Below are 20,382 nucleotides of genomic sequence, written 5' to 3'. Positions count from 1 at the left end.
ACATGTTAAGAAACTGCAGTGAATACATATGTTTGTACAAAATTAATACCACACAATTTTACTTCAGATTAAACATCTGCTTTTTGTATCAGATATATAGCATTACAATCTTATTTCTAATGATGTCTGCATTAGACTGGCCATTGTGAATCACCATGATGCTGATTTGCCCAAGCTAACTAGCTCTAGTACAAATGTGAGCAAGCTGCATCTTCTGCCCAAGAAGTTGCCTAATTTGTCAATGCCTGCAGTCCACACAGGCTGAGCTCTGTGCTACACAGGTCAGTTGCAACCAGTACTGCAGTGCCAATAGCCTTGTGCAACAAGCCCAAACTTTCATCTAAACCAGATTTTTGATAATACTGGGAGATTGTAGGAAGATTTGAGAAGGATGGGACTAAGGCATCTTCACGCTACTCTTTTAAGAGCAGGAACTTCCGTTTCTGTACAGGTGCTGCTTCCTAACCACTGCCATACAAGATAAAACTATGAAATGCCCAAATTCCCTAGTCCAAAAGTAGATGGCAACAGGTACCAGGAGGTTTTAAGGGAATCATAATGGTTGAAAAATAGGGCTTTTAATCTTAGCACTTTGTAAAACTACCTCGTAGGCAGCAGATCACTGGAGTCAAAGTCAAAAGCACTAATTCTAGATTAGCTTAAATCCTCTTTGCACTCCTACTCCAGAACATTCACCTGAGCCAGTTGTGCAGCCTAAATCAGAGCTAAATTGTCAGAAGGGGGGAACAATGATGCTATATTTGGCTTTAACTTATACATACCATAGACAGTGAGCTGGACCTTCCGTGTAGCGAAACCAGCAGCATTTGTTGCGGTGCACACGTACTCCCCAGCCTCTTCACCCCCAGGTGAAGCTACATAGAGGCTGCCATCTGACCCTGCAGAAAATCTCATGTCGCTGGCAAGAATTTGTTCTCCTTTCTGTGGAAACAAAAAAACAAAACAAAACCCTCAATGCATGAATTTTCTAAACTAAAATATATTATAAGCTTTTAATTCAATGAAAGTTAAAGTTTACAGAGAGAAAATAAAATCTAAAGAAAACAAAACCCTGTTAAAGGGTTAAACTGTCAGCCCTTGGAGTAGCTCCCCTAATTTAACTCACTGTTGTGGCCCTTTCAGATGAAAACAGCAGCATTTTTAATATCACACAGGGCCAGATTTTTCACTGTGCAATATGCTTTATGCAGTTTTGCAGACCAAATAACTAGCAGACAGTCTGACTAAATTGAGCAATATTCTAACTTATATTACAATACTGTTGTTTATAGCTGGGATAAAAAAAAATATTTTGAACTAAGAGGTCTGACCCCCAAATTCTGTCCCTATAAATTAACAACTTTGGCCAACTTACCACTCTTTTATCCTCATTTTCTAGTAGAATAAAGGGTAGAAGAACAGGTACTCAAGCATAAAAAATCCGTATTTTACAGACTATAATTCTTTTAAAAAATCCAAGTTTTTAAGTGAATCAATTTTGTGAATCAACTGCATTTCTGCTGTGCAAACAGACTTTGTATAACACGTTTCTGTCAGCAGATTCTTCCTTGTGTTACAGGAAGCTGGATTTGATAAGTAGAAAGATAACCACTCACTGCATCTTATTCCTACTGTGTTTTATTTTCTGCCTAATCAAGCCATTTGCTGGGTTCTGTCCTTGCTTTTAAACAAAATTGTTTGTAAGCTAAGGTCCTAATCAGTTACATTTGCATGACTAACAGCTAGCTCCACAGTGCAGTTTTTGTAAGTGGTTTCCTTGGAGGAAAAAAGTCACATTAAAGAAAACTTCCAAAACAAAAGTGAACTTTCAATCTGCAGCGGGTTTCAAATCTCAAGTTACCAACTCACAACAAGAATATTAAGTATTTCTATATAGAAAAATACAGCAAAGCTTCTCCCAAGAATAGACCCTTGATGTACAGCTGGACCATGGTCAGAAAGAATTGCTCTAAGAAACAAAAGCAGATGTGAAGAAACAGAGATTTCCAGGTCCCTTACGACAAAGGTTTTGGCTGCCTTTCTTGCATGTAGTTTTTATTATAGCTAAATGATGTGCTCATTTCATCTTTCACCATGAACAGCTTGAAGATGAGAAGTTACCTTGGACCAGAGTATAGACGGCTTAGGAACTCCACTGGCTTTGCACGGCAGTGTGACCGGGATTCCTTCAATGGTACTGAATATCTGCTGTCCATGCTGAATAACAGGCAGAACTAAAAACAAATACATATATTAAGCACAGGCAAAAGACAGATTTCAAACTATGGTACATCTCTTAATATAAAGTCTACATACTTTACTACTACTACTAACAGACAGTCGTGATGGGAAATTTTCTGTCTTTGAAGTCCAAAATTGACACTGATCAAATGCTTTCTCTTCCACTATTCAATCTTCCTTTAAATCTAGCTGCCTGCTCATTACAAGATATGTCAGCCATGGTGGAATCACTGTGTTAGGTACATGCAGTTTTAAGTTGGCTGTAGATATTTCACCTAGCTGACCAAATCATTTCACAACACCACAAACAAGATAACAAGAACTTCAGTTCCACTGTCTACCCAAACTAGGTTTGAATTAATAACAGACAGAAAAAAGCTCTCAGTAAAACAACCTGTATATCCTACACCTAAGAGAGAGATTTTCTATACACAGATAGATTTCTGTGCTCAAGTTCTGAAAAATTCCCAAACTACTATTCACTAAAGACTATCAGAGACTGAGTACTAGCATAATAAAAATGAGCTATTTTAACATAAAGAGGTGTTCCAACATCTCATGTGAAGCTTAAAATAAGCCTCCCATGATTAATTTGACACATGAGAAAATTTCAGGCTGTAAACAATGAAGTGGCTGTGATCCCCCACACAGTTAACACAAGTATCCACAGCTGAAATACAGATGGTTTACCACAATGCTCACACTTGTCTTGCTGTCAGTGTAATTTTGGATATTGTTAAAAAAAAGGAGTTTTGCCAAACTCATAATTTATTTTAAGTGCAATACTCCCATGAGCTGTGCTTCCTTTTATCAGTTATGAAATCCCTCTGACAGCACTTGGCAGGGCTTTCCAACAAACTCCCACTTGTGCCTGTTTTGTTAACAAAATTAGAGACAAAGTCTGCAAAGCGCAACCTTTGCAGACGCCTAAAAGGGAAGATTTTTCAAGACCACTAAATTGTGTTCACTTTTCTAAAAATTTTAAAATCAGTCTCAATCGCAGAGGGTTCCTGTGTGTTGGACCCTGATTCTCTCCACATCTCTTCACAAAGTATCATCAGTGCAAAGAGGAAATTTGAGGAAACAGTGTAACTTTAAAGAAGAAGCTCTAGCCAGAACTACTAATGGTAAGAAATGCATTCTCATCTTGAAACGGGCACCAAAGAAAGGGGACAGTGCCGCTTACCGTATACGTTAACAGTGACAGTCCTGTTGTTCGTCCCCGCCACGTTGCTGGCCATGCAGGTGTAGTCCCCCCCGTCCTGCAGCCGGACTCTTTCGAGGTGCAGGCTGCCGTCGCTGCGAACATTCATGTAGGGGCTGGGAACCAGCTGCCGAAAGAGTGAGGCAACGTTTCACTGAAGAAAGCACTTGTCTGGTCATATTTACTCTGGGATATACTGTGACTTGTCTTTACTCTTTCTTCTTATTTTTCCTAACTAACTGTTCCTCAGAAAAAAGCAATCAGCTCTGAAGCAAACATTCCCCTTCTGAGGATGGTGCATAGCTTTGGCAGATAGGATAACATCTATTTTTGCTTTAAGTGTTGGCAGCAGCAACACTTAAAAATCCTTTATTGTGACAGATAATGAAACATACTAACTCTCACCAAGGAATTATATATCCTAAAGCAATATTTAAAAACACTACTATACAGAGGCATCAGCAACTCTGAGAGAAGCATCTTACCAGTGTTTCTCACAAAAGTTAGAGCCTGTGTCCCTTGCACCTACACAGTGTAAAGAAAAGGCCATTAATTCTCGATGGTACAAACTGAGCAGAAAACTCTAGCAGCTTCAAGGGAGGACACAGCCAGGGTCCTGCTTGGTGACAGTAAGCAATAACTGAGGTGGGTCTCCTTGAAGCCCCCAGGAAATAACCTGCAGCTATATCGATGGAAGACAGTGTATCTAATATAAGATGTGAAAACTCAGGTGAAGAAATTTTTGCTATCACTTCTTTCAATTACAGGCATGGAGAAGAGGCTTTAGGAACAATCTGCAAACAAGATTAAAAGCAGAACTCCATAGGGATCTCTGGCAATAATTTGGCTAATGCTAAAGAAATGAAACTACTCAGATAACAAATGTAAGTACAGGGCGCACGCAACCTTCCTTCGTGCAGGAGTTGTTACTACTAATGGAGGCTCTGGAAGGAAAGAGAAAATATACAACTAGGAAAGAAGCAAATAATATAGGGATGCTGACATTTGATCTCATCCCATTAGCAACAGTAAAACTCATTTACAAGAAAAGCATTAAACTACAAAATTTTTCTGATATCTTTACAATATCTTTATTTTAAAAATGAGGGAAAAGGAAACAGTTTTCAGTTACCAGGATTCAAAGTTCCAGCAATTTTGTAATTATGATGGTTATGCTGCACTAGCAATCTTGTATTCAGAGCCTAAGGCCGACATTCAGGAGCTAACTAGAATACATAAAATTGCTGTCACAGTAAAAAATAAAATAAAAATAGGAAGAGAAGAAAGGGAGGAACGACAATTCACAAATCCTTTGGTTCCTATTTCATTGCTAGACCTTCCTCTCCTCCATTACTGTCTCCTTTTTCCTCATCTATGCTTTGGAGCTTTATTTCTTGACATGGGCAGTGATGAGAGTAAAGTATAATGTGAGGATGTCGCTACCTCCACTTTTCAATTTTGAACCTTTTTCTAATTTTGGACTCAACTATCATTTCTCAGAGCAGGGAAGGGCTCCACTCCGAATTACAGTCCCTACAGAAACTCCACACTTGCAGCTTTACACATCCATCCCCTTGGCTCTTTCCAAGGAGGTAGCAGCTCCTCTTCTGTCGGGATGGTCACCGTAACTCAGCTCTCCGACACTCGCATCCTTGCTTCAGTGAGTCAGTCCAAGTTTGTGATGCATCATTTTTTTGTGTAAGTTTAAAATCTATACTTGTACATCGATCTCTTTAAATCTCTCTGCAAGAGTTGCTTTACCAAGTTAACATGGATGAAAATGTAGGTTGCAGCTTTCCTTTGTCAAAGAATCTTAAAGAAAACAAGACATTCTTACCACTATGCTGTTTTTTATCCACTTCCGGTCTGGAATGGGGTTTCCAGCAAGCAGTACACATGGCAGAGTGAGCTGCTGTCCCTCAATTACATTGGCTGTGGCTGGGCTTACTCCAATCAGAGGCGTAACTTGAACAAAAAGAGAATTAGAAGAACTATTAGGTATTTTTATATACTCATGCAAAGTATAAAAGCTGAACTTTTGTTATGAGTTCTTTCCCTAATGCAGCTTGCAGTAGTTTCAGACAAAGTTCTCCTTGTGCAAATGCTAGGCACATACGGCCAAACAAAGTTTCCATGGACACCATGTTGATGTATTGTTTTTCCTTACTTGAAGAAAACACTGAAGAATAAAAGTAGTAGATTTGGTGAGGGCAAAATATAAGCAGTAGTTTCCTCTGGTCACAAAACTTGAAGTATTAGAATAGAGATCAACAGCCTGGCCAAAAATTCTGCGTGCTCTCTAAGCTCCAGCAGAAAGCCCTTGTATACACACACAGCATAAGTTACTTTTAAATAATGGGGATTAAAGAACACTTTTAAATTGGTAAAAACATCCTGTCTATCAAATGTTCATAGCATACAGCTTCCCACCATATGTTTTAAGATAACAAATATTTTCTTTGATGGCAGATGGATCTGCATTCCTATGCTCCCACAAATATATACATTCCATAGCATTATTACCTCCTTTTATTGCCAACTGTCCAACTGAGATAATAAACAGTTCCTTAATAGCACAGCTATTGTCAAGACTGGATGTTTACAGTCTTCTTGGATCACTTTCCAATTATATCAAGACTGTGCCCTGAGCTAATTCATTGATGCTTTTTTATTTCTCAGATGAATTAGATAGCTGGAAATTCATCACAAGCATTGAGCATTATGGTGATTTTTCATTCCTTAAGAAATTTACTTAGGATTAAGAAAGAAATGAAAGAGAAACTATTTTGGAAGGTCTATTTAATAAAGTATAGATGGAATTAATTTAAATTATTGTAGTCAATCAAAAGGCAATGTTCAAATGGGCAAAATTAACTAAATTCAATTATAATATTCAATGCAGGTATCAGTTTCTGTAGAAGACTATATAAATGTAGCCTCAGGTATAAGCATACAGATTTGTCACTGTGCATGTATGTAATACACAGACTTCCTATTTGTTGTACAAACACCATCACATATTCCAGGTACGTTCCAGGAATTGAAATGTTGCTTTTCCTTAGGTTACTAACATTAACCGCTCTTACCCAGTCCAGTTACTGTGATCGTGGCTGGCCGTGACTGAATCTTTCCAAACTGGTTTTCAGCTTCACAGATGTAAGTCCCCTCATCACTGACCCACAGATCTGGAAGAAGAAAAATAATTTTAAAAAATCATATTACAGCATCTTAAATGATTTCCAAAATCTTTCACTTTTAAAATACTTTTCTTGACAGACTACTCATCTCCGCCGGTCACAAAGTAGTGAAGAAATGACTTTGTGAGAACTTAACTAAAAAGTATTACATTTATATGGTAGTTTTTATCACTTCAATACAACATATACTTAACAAAGTATATATTAAGGTGTATATATAGTGTATGATAATATAGTACATACCAATACACAAAAAAACTTTAGTCCACCTACTATTAATAGACAGAGCTCCTGTTCTGAGCTGACTGATGGAACTAACTGCAAAGGGCCTTGAGAAAAGGGAAGCACCATTCAGCCGTCTCCACTTAACCTTGGGCTCTGGGTAACCCTGAACATAGCAGGGCAGAGTGATGTTTGAGCCAAGGTCCACGGATTCATCACTGGGTTCCTGAGTAAAAACAGGGGGAGCTGGAAAAAAAAGGAGTACATAAGTAGTGAGTGAGGGAAGCAACATGATATTAGCAAATGATATGAGGAAACTTAGCTTAGTAGACAACACTAAAAAGGGGTTTCCAAAATACACAACTATTCGAAGGTATATGAACAGTTCTGACAAAAACTCAGATAAATTAGGGCACCAATAACCAGATACAAAAATACTGAAATCAGAGAATTTATAGTCAAAATTACAAGCTACTTACAGCCAACATCTAGGGTAATCTTTCCAGACGCTCTCCCTGCATCATTGGTAGCCACGCAAGTGTAATCACCAGCATCCAGATCCTGTGTTTCCTGAATCTTCAGAAGACCCCGATGACTATCGATAATGAGAAAGGCAGATGCCCTCAACTCTAAGTCACCTAAACCCAGACAAAAAAAGGAACTGAAATATCACAGGGTTTTTACCAAAGTTATTTTAACAAAATAGTGTCGAAGTTTGAGGTTACGTCACAACATCGCTGTATTCACTTAGCAGATAACTCTGACTTCCATTTAACTGAGTGGGAAGATTTATTACTGCAAATTCTTATTTAGTTATTTTACAAAGAGGATGTAAACTTAAGTACCTTTAGACAGAGATCTGGACTATAAGGCTCTATTTCTCCTTCTCAGATTAGAGATTAAGAGTGGCAGTCACCTGTCTGCCACCTCCTTACAAAGCTGCAACTCCACAGAAGCTGGAGAACCGCTCTGCTACCTCACACTCAGCAGTAACCACCTCAATATGGGGTAGCATTCAAAACTGGCACATATGAACCCTTTATTTTCTAATATTTTTTCCAATATTTTCTAATAAAGAAATAACCTCATTTAAGTAGGCCAGGTGAGCAAATCTGTTCTTTTTCTTATATAAGGGCATGTTTATTTAAAGTATTTACACAGAAACAAGAATTTTTGCTCTAGAAGTCATGTGCTGCATCTTCTGGATCAGAAGACTACGTAAGTCAGTCACCGGTTGAACGCTACAAACATGAACACTACAAAACAAAGTCACTTCAAGATCACTGTTCAAAACAAAACTGCTTCAGAAAATAAAGCCAGCACGAAGAAATGCACCTTTAAACCATTTAACTTGGGGATGAGGGATTCCTGTTGTTTTACATTCCATAATAGTTGTGTCTCCAAGGGCTACCAGAATTTCATTTTGAACTATAGTCAATGTTGGACCCTCTAAAAAGAAACAATACAGAAAAATATGAGTTCCGCATCCAAAGCACATACCATTTTTAAGACACATTCATGAAAGACTAAATTTCCCTTGTTAGGTGGACAGAATATTTATACTGAAAATCAAACAGACTTAAAAAATGCGTAGGGTGAGCGCCAAACACTAGCAAACAGGAAAAGGAAGCATTTTGAATGCCCAGAGCACCCGGAACATGTGTAGAACACACAGGCATTCAGTAGAAGAAATAAAAGAACTTAATCAAGCAGGGAGTAAAAAGATTTGGAGTATCTCTCACTCTCCAGCTAGATGTTAGTTATCAAGGACCTTAGTACATGGATATTTTTTTTTCTAATTCAGTAAAACATGTATTATTGTGGTGTTTAGAGGAGAGAATATGGTTCAGTACTCCATAATCTACAACACACTTCACAAATTTATAAAAACATGATTGCCTACAAAGAACTATTCAGTCCCACACCTACCTTAGTTTGATATCTGATATTAACTTTCTCTTAAAAGTAGAACAAGCGGAAAAATCAAGCCCAAGTTATCTAACAACACTGCTCCCATTTGAACAAAAACCAAGAGCCATTTGGGAGCTGTTCAACATCTTTCCTCCATTTTTTGAAAATAATACTGAAATGTTCTGTGTGGCTCTGTAAATATTAACGCTTCCTCACTGATCACGTGTTAAGTTTTGCTATTTTTAATTTCATTGCATTGCTTCTTTTCCTGCTTACCAATATAGGTAAGAGTGGACGTCTGTTTCTCTGTCCCAGCTGTGTTACTTGCCAAGCAACCATAAGCTCCTGCATCTTTTGGAACCGCCTTTCTTATGATTAAAGTACCTTCTGGGGACAATCTATACCTGCAGATAAACAGAGGACCAACCAAAATGGTAAGGAAAAAAAAAAAAAAGAGTCCACAACTCCAAGCAACAGCAGCCCTATGACCACATGATTTACATAGAAGTATTACTGTTTTTTTTTTCTATGACAAACAACAATATTTGGTTTTATTATAATCTCGCAGAGGATTTCAATGCATTTAGTGAACAGCCTGAAATTTAACCTAGGGAAAAACTTCTGAAGAATGTAATCCTAGTATTTCTGTTTTAGAGATGAGGAAACTGTAATTAAAGAGATCTGAAGATTAAGTTTGAGGTACATAGTTTGACTTTAAACTCACAGATTGCTGTGGAAGAAATAGTAAGAATATCTTAGCAGTCTTCAAAACCTCTTTCACAAAAAAGGAAAAAAATGAGAGGAAGCTATGGTACTTACCTGCTTGAACCAATAATAAACATATCATTATGTGTCCATACTACTGTTGGCTTTGGATAACCCGATGCAGAGCACCTGATAGACACTTCAGAGCCTTCTCTAAAAGTCTGATTCTTGGGTGAGATGACAACCCTAGGTGGTTCTATTAAAAGAAATAAAACCCAGCAAATTAGAATAGCAAATTTAAAAGATACATTTTGCAAACAGAGATGATAATAACTGTTTTTTTCTAGTTTTCAAGCAGTTGAACCATAAGAAACCAGTAAAGAACACTTGAACACTTCCTTCCAGCTACCTCCATTCAACATGAACAACAACCATTAGAGATACATGGATTGCATGGTAAAGCTATCTGCTACATTAAAATACACTTGCACTAAAATGCACCTATGTTCATAGCATTCTTTAAAGCTAAATGTTATTCAAAGAGCTCATATATCTTGAATTAGTTATGTTTCCTTGACCCTTGCTCCTTTCTCTTCCTCTGTCGTCGAATTCCTCGCTATAAGCCATTATGGCAAAGTAAAAGGAACATTAAGCCAGGATTCAGATTACAGAGGCCAATTAACTCGCATACCTATACACTTTGTACTGGGACACATAACACAGAGCTCCCAAATATGGACTCCAACACTGACAAAAGGCCAGGATGGATCAAGTGAGTTCACCAGCACAAGCCATCAAGGCCACAAGGTCTGGCTAGAGTGGGCAAAAGAAGATGCACATCACTCACTGCCTGAGAAAGAAGAAACATACAGTACTAACAGCTGCTGCTTATCTGTTAACATAAGAGTTAACAAAAAAATGGCTACTACTGGGGCAAGGCATTAGTTTCAATTTGAGGCATCTGGGCTTTTACCAACCACACGCTGCCTAGATTTTATTATACTTGTGCACAAAATAGCCCTTGTTGAGCACTCTTAGACTGAAGGCCTAAGCCTGCTCGGTCTTTCTAGAGAGCAAGAGGCCGAATTCCCGCTGCGTGCTGAGAAGCAGTGCAGAGCCGCGCTGCACAGCGTGCTCATCCTGCCTGCAGTGGGAGTTCCACTACGGCAGAGGCTCACGCAACAGGTCCTTGAGAAGATTTTATTGCGGCTAGGGAAAAAACAGTAACAGGCAGTAAATATAATGCAGAGATGCAGGGCAGAACCCAGCGGGATAGAAGATTTAAAAGTGTCCTGATGGGCAATTTCCAGGGTCCTTCTACCTGTATCTCATTCTATAACAAGCAAAGAAAGCAGCAGCCCTCCTAGCCCTTGCATTCCCTGGAAGGACTAATCCTGTGTCCACTTGATTAGAATGTGCAGAGTAACATTTTTTTTCTAGGTTCCATCTTTTAATGCCATTTGCTTAAAAAATCATGGACTAAAACACACACAAGCAGAATGCTCCTGCAGAACAGCTTGGCTTGTAATACAGCTCAGTTGAACAGGAGATCGAATTTCTTAAGGAGCACAGAAGGAAGTTTAAGATATAATTAGTGGTAACATCAGCATACAGATCATACACATAAATTGGTTAACCTGTTATAGACTTTTATTTCAAATATCTGCACTACAGTTTGTTCTCCAAGTTCCATGAAAATTTGAGGTTTGCTGGCATATCATGAAAACATATATGCCAACCCTATCAAGCATAGAAACCCTTCAAAGGAAATGGTTCTTGAGGCTTTATGGGAGATTTTTTGATTCAATATGTGACCTGGTGCTCTACCATGGTTCCCTCCATGGCAGAACTACTGCTAGGACTAGCTAACTTTGTTTCAGTCATTAATGGGCTGGGTAAGCTTGGAGAAGAGTCTGAGCCTCATAAGTAATAATGCATACCAAAAAAAAAAAAAATCACAGCTACACTGCCAAAGACAGTGACCACATTTGCATGAGCAGAACAAAAAATAAATTGGATAACTCACATGTAGACCCACAAAGTTTTGAACTTGGATGTACCTGTAAAATATCTTTCCATTCTTAATTTTATGTTCCTTAACCTTCCCAAATTTGTTGCTTTTCTCTGCTATAGTGAACTTAATACCATTTGCAGAGTCCTATCAAATCCCTGTGAGGCTTCATAAAAGCTGAATTTTCCAAGATCCTGGAGGACACCAGAGGAGGGCAGAATCACTCTAGCACTGAATCCAGATACAAGGGGCAGGGAGAGGGGAAAACATGGATGTAAACTAGAGAATAGGCCTCAAGCACTTCATGCTGTGTGCAGCTTTCTCAGCTATTTTTGTTCCCTCTTAACTCCTGCCAAGAGCTGCTGGGAGATGTGGTGCACATGCAGGTCCTGGACAGGGTCTGCGCTCCTGCCGCACGGGACTTGTCTCCTGCCCAGCCCTCAGGCTGCACAGCCCTCAATAGCAGGTACTACCACACACCATCACTGTTAGGAGTAAAAACTTATATTTAACATTCAAGCCTGCTGCTGCTTTGTACTTAAACCAGCAGGCAGAAGCAGAATGGCCACACTGTGCGCTCATGAGCAAGCTCATTTGCTTGCTCAAAAGAGGAAAACAAGCATTCAGGGAAAGAGAAAGGTCTACAGAGTAATCAGTTTTATTTCAGTCTTTGGTAAAGTGATGTATGGCAGTAAGCAAAGAGCACAAGTTCCTCCCACTACACCAACCCCCTCAAATTCCTAGAGAAACTACTTTGAATGGAGAGATGAGCAATGCAAGGTTCCAAAACAGAAGGGGCTGCAGGTTGGTGAAGGGAGGTACTTGTGGTTCTAACCTGCAGGGACTCCACTCTTCATTAAAGTCTGTTTGAGGAGTTACCATAAGTTAGAGAACAATTTTTATATTTTTATTTCATAAGCGTGTGTATATATATATATATAAAAACCACACATTTATCAGCTTTTATTAGCAAAAAAAGGAAACACTTCTAACACTGTGTTTTTCATTATTTTGCATTTTTAATGGAACTTTCCCCAAAAGCCATCAACAAACAGCTTCTGAGCCCTTCTTCCTAAGGAATCAATACCTTTCCCTAAAGCATCTTCTAGAGTCTTTCTGGCCTTTTTACCATGTCAAAGAATGATATCTTGAGAGGTACAGGATTCAAAAGGCTACTCTGGAAAGTAATTAGTTAAGCTGTGAATTTTGCTTTCTCCAAACTTTAAATTTAGAGTGGCTGAATGCTTGTGTACAGGGGCGTACAGAGCTCTGCACCATCAGTGGCTCCCTCTACTCCTGACCCATTCATGTTAGCAACAGGAGTCTGAATTACATGTGCTTCAAACTACCACGACTGCAGGGGTGTTTTTATGACAAACACCATGTTCTACAGGGACTGCAACAGTAGTGTGAAGAATTAATCGTTTCTTTCAACGGTGAAGGACAAGCTAACGACACTGACATCCATGATTTCTTGTGGGTCCATACCTTTTATAGATATGTCTTAGTTTTTTAGTGGAATTAGAGGAAGGAAAGCATATGACTTTGAGATCCAACTTTCTAAAAACCTACATTGTTCTGGTGACAAGAAGGCACCCGAGAAAGCTATAGAAATACAAAAACATCCAGAAGTCAATTAGTCAATTTTAGTCAATTAGTTAAATTTTAGTCAATTTAACTAAAATAAAAATAAGGTTTTGTAAATACTGCAGAATCTCCTCCCAGAAGTAGATTTGCACATTGAAGTCAATTCACACAATTCAACTTATTGGCATTTCTACAAAATAAGACATTTATGCACTTAAACATAACCTGCCACTATACTCAAAAGGAATCTTGTGCTCATCCAATTTGTATTGTTTTAGCTTAAGTCATGTTTCAGTGAATAGGCATTTAACAGTAGATACTCAAGTATTTCAGTTTGGTTCATGAGCCAGATGAAAAATATGTAAAATAAATGTACATAAAGAGAAAAACCAACAAGGGTGTGCAGAACTGCATATGCATTTTCCTGCTGAAAGTTAGTGTGCTCGGTGCTGGCTCCTGCTCTTGTGCAGGGTCTCTCTGATCTGAAGCAATGGTGTCATGCTCACTCAAATCACATTCTTTGTTCCTTCAAACAAGCTTTTCTTAACTTGTATTTCAGGCTGAGCAGTGTCCAGGATAGCACACTTGCACCTTCTTGGGCTAGTAAGTTCTATTTTCTCCCACTGTCTGTTTAATGTGGACAGCATTCCACATTAGACACATTCCACAAAACTGCAATCCTCAAAAATAGTATTTCATTGCCTACTCTTGCTTGCTCAAACCAGAAAACATGCAAAATCAAGACAACCCATAAAGTTACATCTAGCAACATTCACATCAAGATTGGAATTTTAATGGAGTGCTTCTTAAAATCCCAAAGGGTCAATATTACTTATGCAGATGAAAAACATTAAAAACATTTTATAGTTATCAAAACAATCACTAGTCTATAGAGCTGCATTTGGCGACCTTTCTGCTCTGCCATGCCACAACTAGACAGAATTTCTGAAAAGGATCTTCATCTAACTTTGCTTAGCACTAGTATGCAACACTTGAGCAGAAAAGAAAATGGGGGAAAAAGTCAACTCTCGTTCAAGGATTCAATCTGTATTTGCACAGCTGTAGGAAAATAAATAAAAATCAGATTAGCATTCTCTTTCAGAAGCAGCATTATCAAACCTAAAACTTTCCAAAAAAGCGTTAAGCATGTAAAATGGATGCTGGATTATTTTGAGAGCTACCAGCTTTTCCTCTCTACCTTAACTCACTCCAAAAAAAAAGTAGGGACAAAAACCAGAATTTTTTCTCTTATGATTAAGAGAATAGTCAGGGATCAATATGGAGCCACCCCAGTAATACTACTGGGATTTAACCCAACCTCTTAATTTAATCCAATCTCTGGGATTACCTGCAACTACACAAAGCTTGATATCTTATTAATAGATTGTGATGGATTCAAATTGCCTTCTTTGGAGTTTTAACATGACAATCCTTCCAAGCTTTTCCTCTTCTTAAATACAGCCACCCTTTACTTGTGCATTCTAGATCTTAGCAAAGGGTAAGGGTTGTGACACAGGGAGCAGATCAGCGCATCTCCAGAAAAGGGAGAGAGCAACAAACTGAAACGAGGTTAAGAAATTCTGCTGCCATTGAGCTTCTGCAGGAGCTCTGTGCAGCACAGGAGGTAGGTTACATGCTCCCAAGGAAGACACACAGTCACTACTGCCAAAATCTGGACACAGCTTAGTGCTTCCTGCATCTTAGCTCTGTTCTAAGCACCTTTCATCAAAACCAAAAGAAAATACTTGTCAGTCTTCTCAGCTACCCCTTTCAAAACCATCCAAGGGGGTTCTCAGGCACATTTTAAAGCTGTTAGCAGTATGAATGCCAGCGAACACGTAATTCCCAACTATCTGACAAAATCATTCTCAGATTGAATGATTTGCAACTAAATATTCTATTGAGGCAGCAGTAAACTACTTGAGCTTTACTGTAAGAAGCTGCCACAAGGAATTTGGTTGCTCTGTTAAATCTCCCAGCTGGTCTACAGATATTAGGGAGAAATATCTAAACCCCAGGAAGAAATGGGTGGGGGAGAGCGCGTCTACTGTTGCTTTTGACATGGTTGAATGGTTGTCTTTATTGAAAAATCCTGCAGAATTTCAAACAAAACTTTGTCCTTTTTAAAGGTTTAGAAGGTTGAGTTTCATTTTCCTCCCCTTTAGCCTTGTCAGGACTTTAGCAGTTAGCCTCTGCTGTAGATATCCAAAGGGTGACTCAAACAGCTCAGTAAGGAAATACCTCTCTGCTTTATTTTGTAATGGGTTCTACAATGGTCACTGCACATCTACTACCCAGGAAGCCCCTAAAGCCCTTACCACAGAGGGCTGAACCCCTTACTTTTAGGCAGTATTACAGTTCTACTATCAACCCCTCTGATCTGAGCACCTTAACTAAGGCAATACCACTGATTCCCCTGCCCCATATTGTTTAGTTTTCCACCAACTAACAAAGTCCTAGAATTAGAGCAGTGAAGTCAGTGGAGTTACCTGTTATGGAATGAACATGACCTGGTATCATTAATAAGCAGAAAACCTGTCAGAGCTGAACCACTTGCCAGCAGTTTATCAAAAGAGTCAAAACTAAAAATATGGGACAGAATACTTTGTGTTCTCCCCCCCGCTGCCCCACCTCTTTTTCAAAATGTTTTGCATTTTGCTGCCTCTTCCTATTCACAGGGTTGAGGCTAGGACCAAAAGGTTCCAGTCACTTCAAGCCAAGTGTAGAGAAATCTTCCAATCATTCAAAATCATCCAAATTTTAAGAGACTTCTAAAGCAAACTACTGCACTTTTACTTACTTTTTGAACTTTGTTCTCATACAAAGAGGCAGCACTGACCTAAGTCTCATCAAATGAGCCCTAGTATTGTTTGGTGACTTCTGTTGCTATTTAAAAACAATAAATGCCACATAATATTCTATCAGTCTCCAAGTTGTTTTTTGTATCTGTCTCTAAACAGTATTTTTCTCCCAAAATGAGCATAAAACACAAAGCTGTTACAACAGTACACAAGAAAAATCAAAAGCAACATCAGAATAAGATGAAGGCAGCTCCCCTGTTACCTTGCACTGTAAGGAAGACTGATGCTGTGGTAGATCCACCCTCATTGGCAGCAATACACTCATACTTGCCAGCGTCGGCGAGCTTTACAGCTTTCACTTCTAAAGACAGGTTGCTCAGCACCCTTGTTCGCAGTGGTTCCTCGAGCCTCACATCCTTGCCATTTCTCTGCCAGGTGAGATTGTAGCGCACAGTACTTGACGTCAGGCATGTCAAGATGGCTGCTTCACCAGGAATAACTGTCACATTATTAGGAACCTGAATCATAGGTGGAGGCTCTGTGTAGAAACAACAAGAATAAAATAAAGGAAAATATTTGGAAACCTTTGGATTGTTTGTTGATTCATGATAAATATTAGAATTATTACCACTACAGAAATAATAGTAATAATTTGGTAATATCAGTTTGATACTTCATTTTGTATTGATGGAGTCATGAAACAGAACGCAGAAGAGCTTGATGCCAACTTAGACATCAGGAGCTTTTATAATGAGAACACATCTGATCTACATGAAAGATCTATTGTACCATTTAGAATGATATGAATGTTTCATCCTACAGACACGCATAAGAAAGGACACAGTCCAGAACTACTGGAAAGAAGTGTCTTCTGAGCTAGTCTTTCAGCTGATCTAACCACCCACTCTAATCTTGCACCAAAAGAAAATCAATGTGAGACCCAAGTACCACTGCAACAGAATGGTCAGACAGGACCACCACCTGGTCTGTAAATTTGATCTTCGATTGAGATGTTTCACATGGAATTTAAGCTACACACTAGGATTTTTTTTTTTCCTTTCTCAAAACAGGCTTTTCATATGGAAAAGAAGTGCCACTAAAACTCTTTCTAAAGCAGGCTTTCATATGAAAAAAATGCTACTAAAACCCTCATAGCTAAGACAGTGAATTCAAGTCAACAGTTAGTTTAAGCATCACTATGTTCTTAATGTGTTGGTTTCCATTCAAATCTTAGGTCAGTTTAATCTTTTTCTTCTTATCGGTAGGTATTTTATGCTGCAGCTCCTGCTATTTTGTTTGCTTCCTGTTCCTATGTACGCTTCTATGACACTGAGAACACAGCTGCAATATGTTTTACTGGAATTTAATTTCAAAACCCACAAATGCTTAAAATAGGAGTATTCATCTTGATTCTTCTTATCACTGAATGAAGGAGGAAACATTTAAATGTTAATGAAAAAGAAAACAGACTAAATACATGACACACTATGCATTCCCATTAAAAAAAAGACATATATTCCATTTGTTGTCCATAGTCAGAATAATTCCTGACTACAGAAGAACCTGCAGTAAGTAATAGCTGAAGTGGAATGCTCTATCAGGAGACACAGCTGTAAGGCAAAACCAAATCTTTATCAGTACACATAAAAATTAATCCTCATAAGCAAAGCAAGCACAGGGAAGGGGGAAAAAAAACCCTCTCATTCAAGCCTCACGTGGAACCTCAGATCAGGTTCACAAGCTCCCTGGTAGCTCTCTGCACAGCCATCCATCTTGCCCACACTCTGTTTTGCTGGGTGTACAGCTCAGATTCCCTATAAACAAGGTCTCCCCAGCAATCACGCCTATAACCACCATGGTGCATTTTAACACGTGCAGAGGAGAGCCAACAAAAGCCAGACTTGCTTACTCAGAGAGGAGTTTCCCAAACAACCCAGCCCCTAAAGTGAGGTGAATGAAAAAACCACCTAGGCCAGGAAAGGAGTAAAATCCCCTCATCTTTTGGCCGCCAGCCCAGGGCAAATCCTTTAAGACCACACTGGCCTCTTAGCACCTTAAACTAAATTCCCCATATTCAGACTACCTCTTACTAGTACTTCAGTTAAGATGCCTGCACAAGCTAACAAGCCATTTGACATTCTAAACATTTAATACAAGTAAAACTAAGTCAAACTCATGTTATTTGCTTTTTCCTAACGTCCTTTCACTCCATGTTGACACAGTTCCAATGCCTTTCACACAGCAGCTGACCAAATGGCTAATCTGAGCTATACTGTGTCAACTGGGCAAACTGAGAACACTTGAAAAGGCTCTTCACTTTCTATAGAGCAAAAATATTAAAATAGCTTTCTTCCAAATATTTGTACACAAGGATTGCAAAGCATTTTCATCACACTAATCAACTGCATGGTTCAAAATAAAGCTATGTTCATGTTTACATAGTGTACCAGTCTTGGGGGAACTCATAGCACCTGGTAAAGGAGACAATGTAGAAAAGTCTGTGCACACCCCCAGCTTCCAAAGTGCTACCAGGCTCATGAGAAATCCCTCCTCAGGATTGTCTTGCACCTTTTTTCGCAGGGAGAAAAGTATTTTTAAAGTCAAGACTGAGCGTCTATATGTATGTATCTGGGACAGAAAGACCGGAAGGTAAAAGCTAACTAGACACACATTCTCCACATGAACAGTTAGCAAGAGACATGCTGATTCAGTACAATTGCCAGGGTCTTTTTCTTAATCCATTCTCCTCACTAGCTAAACACTCAGATGTGCTGAGAAAACCCAAGCACATGTCTGATTCATGGAGTACACAGGTGAAAGAAGAAAAAAGTTAACTGAAAATATATTTAGAACCCAGAAGTGTCTTTTAATAGCCCTCTGTGCCATTACTCTCCATTAAATGCTTTACAACACGCCAGCCCAGCAGGATTAGTTAATACTACCTGACACATCCAGAAAGGTGTGCGCACGGCCGGTCCCAGCGCTGCTCGTCGCACTGCATTCGTACGAGCCTTCGTCAGCCAAGGAGACACGCTCCATCTCCCAGCTCATGCTAGACGACTCCCTGGAGCAGGGAAGATGCAGACATTGTCAGGTTTCATTTGAGTACTAAGAAACACGACTTTTTGCAGAGTGAATCAATTAAACACCCACAAACATGCCTTTAACAGATGTTAACAGTAGCCTCACAATTACCAAGACTACTGTGTTAGCACTCTTGCACTCAGCTGCTCATATTCTGCTGTTACGTTACTATTTTGGAAGATATATTTCCTTGACTTTCTTCTTTCCTCACTTGTTTCTGCATAAAGCCAGAAAAGGTACAACAAAAGGTACCAGGTTGATCCGCCCAGCATGAGTCTCCGACTCCCAGGTACATGCAGTGGGCTACACACAAAACAAGACCCTGTTCTTTGACACAGCCTGGTTTCCCCTCTTTCTATATATTAACAGATTAGGTCCATATAGTGGATAAGACACCTTCTCCCATACTCCCCATTACAAAATGGCCTTTGCTTTCAGAGCGCATTCAGGGAGTCACCTTTTACTTTTCATACTACAGGGAATAGCTCTCTCCCAAACTTCTACAAGGCTGCAAAGCATGAAAGAACTATATATGAAGTTGGCCCTCTGATTTCACCTCTAAAGTTATGACAGTAGGTACAACAGTAATAGAATATTCCACACATCGTCTAGCTAGCACAAGAAATGTAATAACAAAAATTAATGTAAGCAAGAACAAAAGTAGAGGGTGCGCCAGAAAAGCTGTAGTTGTGAGCAAAATCCCACAACAGGTATCCAGAGAAATACCTGGCATTTGCCTCAAAGTCACTGCAGAGGCAAGGCTGATTTAAAAGGTCCCATATATTTGTCAAATACATTTTTTTTTTGTTCTTGTTTCAAATGTAATTGCATAGAGTCTCACCAGCTTTGAAAACACTATAGATACTGAAGACTCCTAAGTATATCTTATACAAGACAGGGTACAACAGGCACACTGCAGATGCCATGAATGACCCAAGCAGAGTCCAGCATGTGCTGACGCTTGTTGCTACAGCACACAAACCAACCCACGAACCACTAACACGACTGTCTTATCCATGATAGATTTGTCAAACAGCTCCCACATTATGGGAGAGCTCTGAATTAGTAATGTTTTTCATTCCCTTTTCCTTGACTGAGTAAAGTCATTTATCAATCCTTAAAGGATACAGGAAGAAGAGGACAAAAAAACTTGGAATACATGTGAAAGTTCAATGCTGTAACACCAAGAGACAGACAACCCACTCAGTCGATTGTACCATAAATGCAAACAGTGTACCGTGACCTTAAACGGCTCCCTTCTTACTCTCTTATTTCACATTTGTTATAGATAACCTAATATATCATACACTAAACACAAGGCATTTAACAGTGCAATGCTGGCAGATAAAAGTGTCAGTAACTGCCAACACTGAACAGAACAAAGCAGTATTTCTTCCAAGTCAAAAAGCGAAAAACTTT

The 20,382-nt window shown here is 39.1% G+C and overlaps 1 protein-coding gene across 1 annotated transcript in view; it reads right to left on the bottom strand.

Annotated features, from left to right (window-relative positions):
* HMCN1 (hemicentin 1) overlaps nucleotides 1-20,382 on the bottom strand; it is a 147,076-nt gene that overhangs the window by 82,855 nt on the left and 43,839 nt on the right. Inside the window, exons 10-21 of the mRNA XM_088524884.1 lie at nucleotides 18,822-18,943; nucleotides 16,142-16,417; nucleotides 9,595-9,736; nucleotides 9,052-9,179; nucleotides 8,200-8,313; nucleotides 7,344-7,502; nucleotides 6,916-7,110; nucleotides 6,532-6,630; nucleotides 5,283-5,410; nucleotides 3,428-3,572; nucleotides 2,122-2,234; nucleotides 783-942 (exon numbers count right to left, since the gene is read on the bottom strand). Coding sequence (XP_088381010.1) covers nucleotides 783-942; nucleotides 2,122-2,234; nucleotides 3,428-3,572; nucleotides 5,283-5,410; nucleotides 6,532-6,630; nucleotides 6,916-7,110; nucleotides 7,344-7,502; nucleotides 8,200-8,313; nucleotides 9,052-9,179; nucleotides 9,595-9,736; nucleotides 16,142-16,417; nucleotides 18,822-18,943 — 1,781 coding nt within the window. The remainder of the gene's footprint in view (nucleotides 1-782; nucleotides 943-2,121; nucleotides 2,235-3,427; nucleotides 3,573-5,282; nucleotides 5,411-6,531; nucleotides 6,631-6,915; nucleotides 7,111-7,343; nucleotides 7,503-8,199; nucleotides 8,314-9,051; nucleotides 9,180-9,594; nucleotides 9,737-16,141; nucleotides 16,418-18,821; nucleotides 18,944-20,382) is intronic.

The sequence above is a fragment of the Tinamus guttatus genome, unplaced genomic scaffold (genome assembly GCF_059628265.1).
Source record: "Tinamus guttatus ecotype Peru unplaced genomic scaffold, ASM5962826v1 Tinamus_guttatus_pri_ptg000215l, whole genome shotgun sequence".
NCBI lineage: Eukaryota > Metazoa > Chordata > Aves > Tinamiformes > Tinamidae > Tinamus > Tinamus guttatus.
This window is presented reverse-complemented; position numbering and strand designations above follow the sequence as displayed.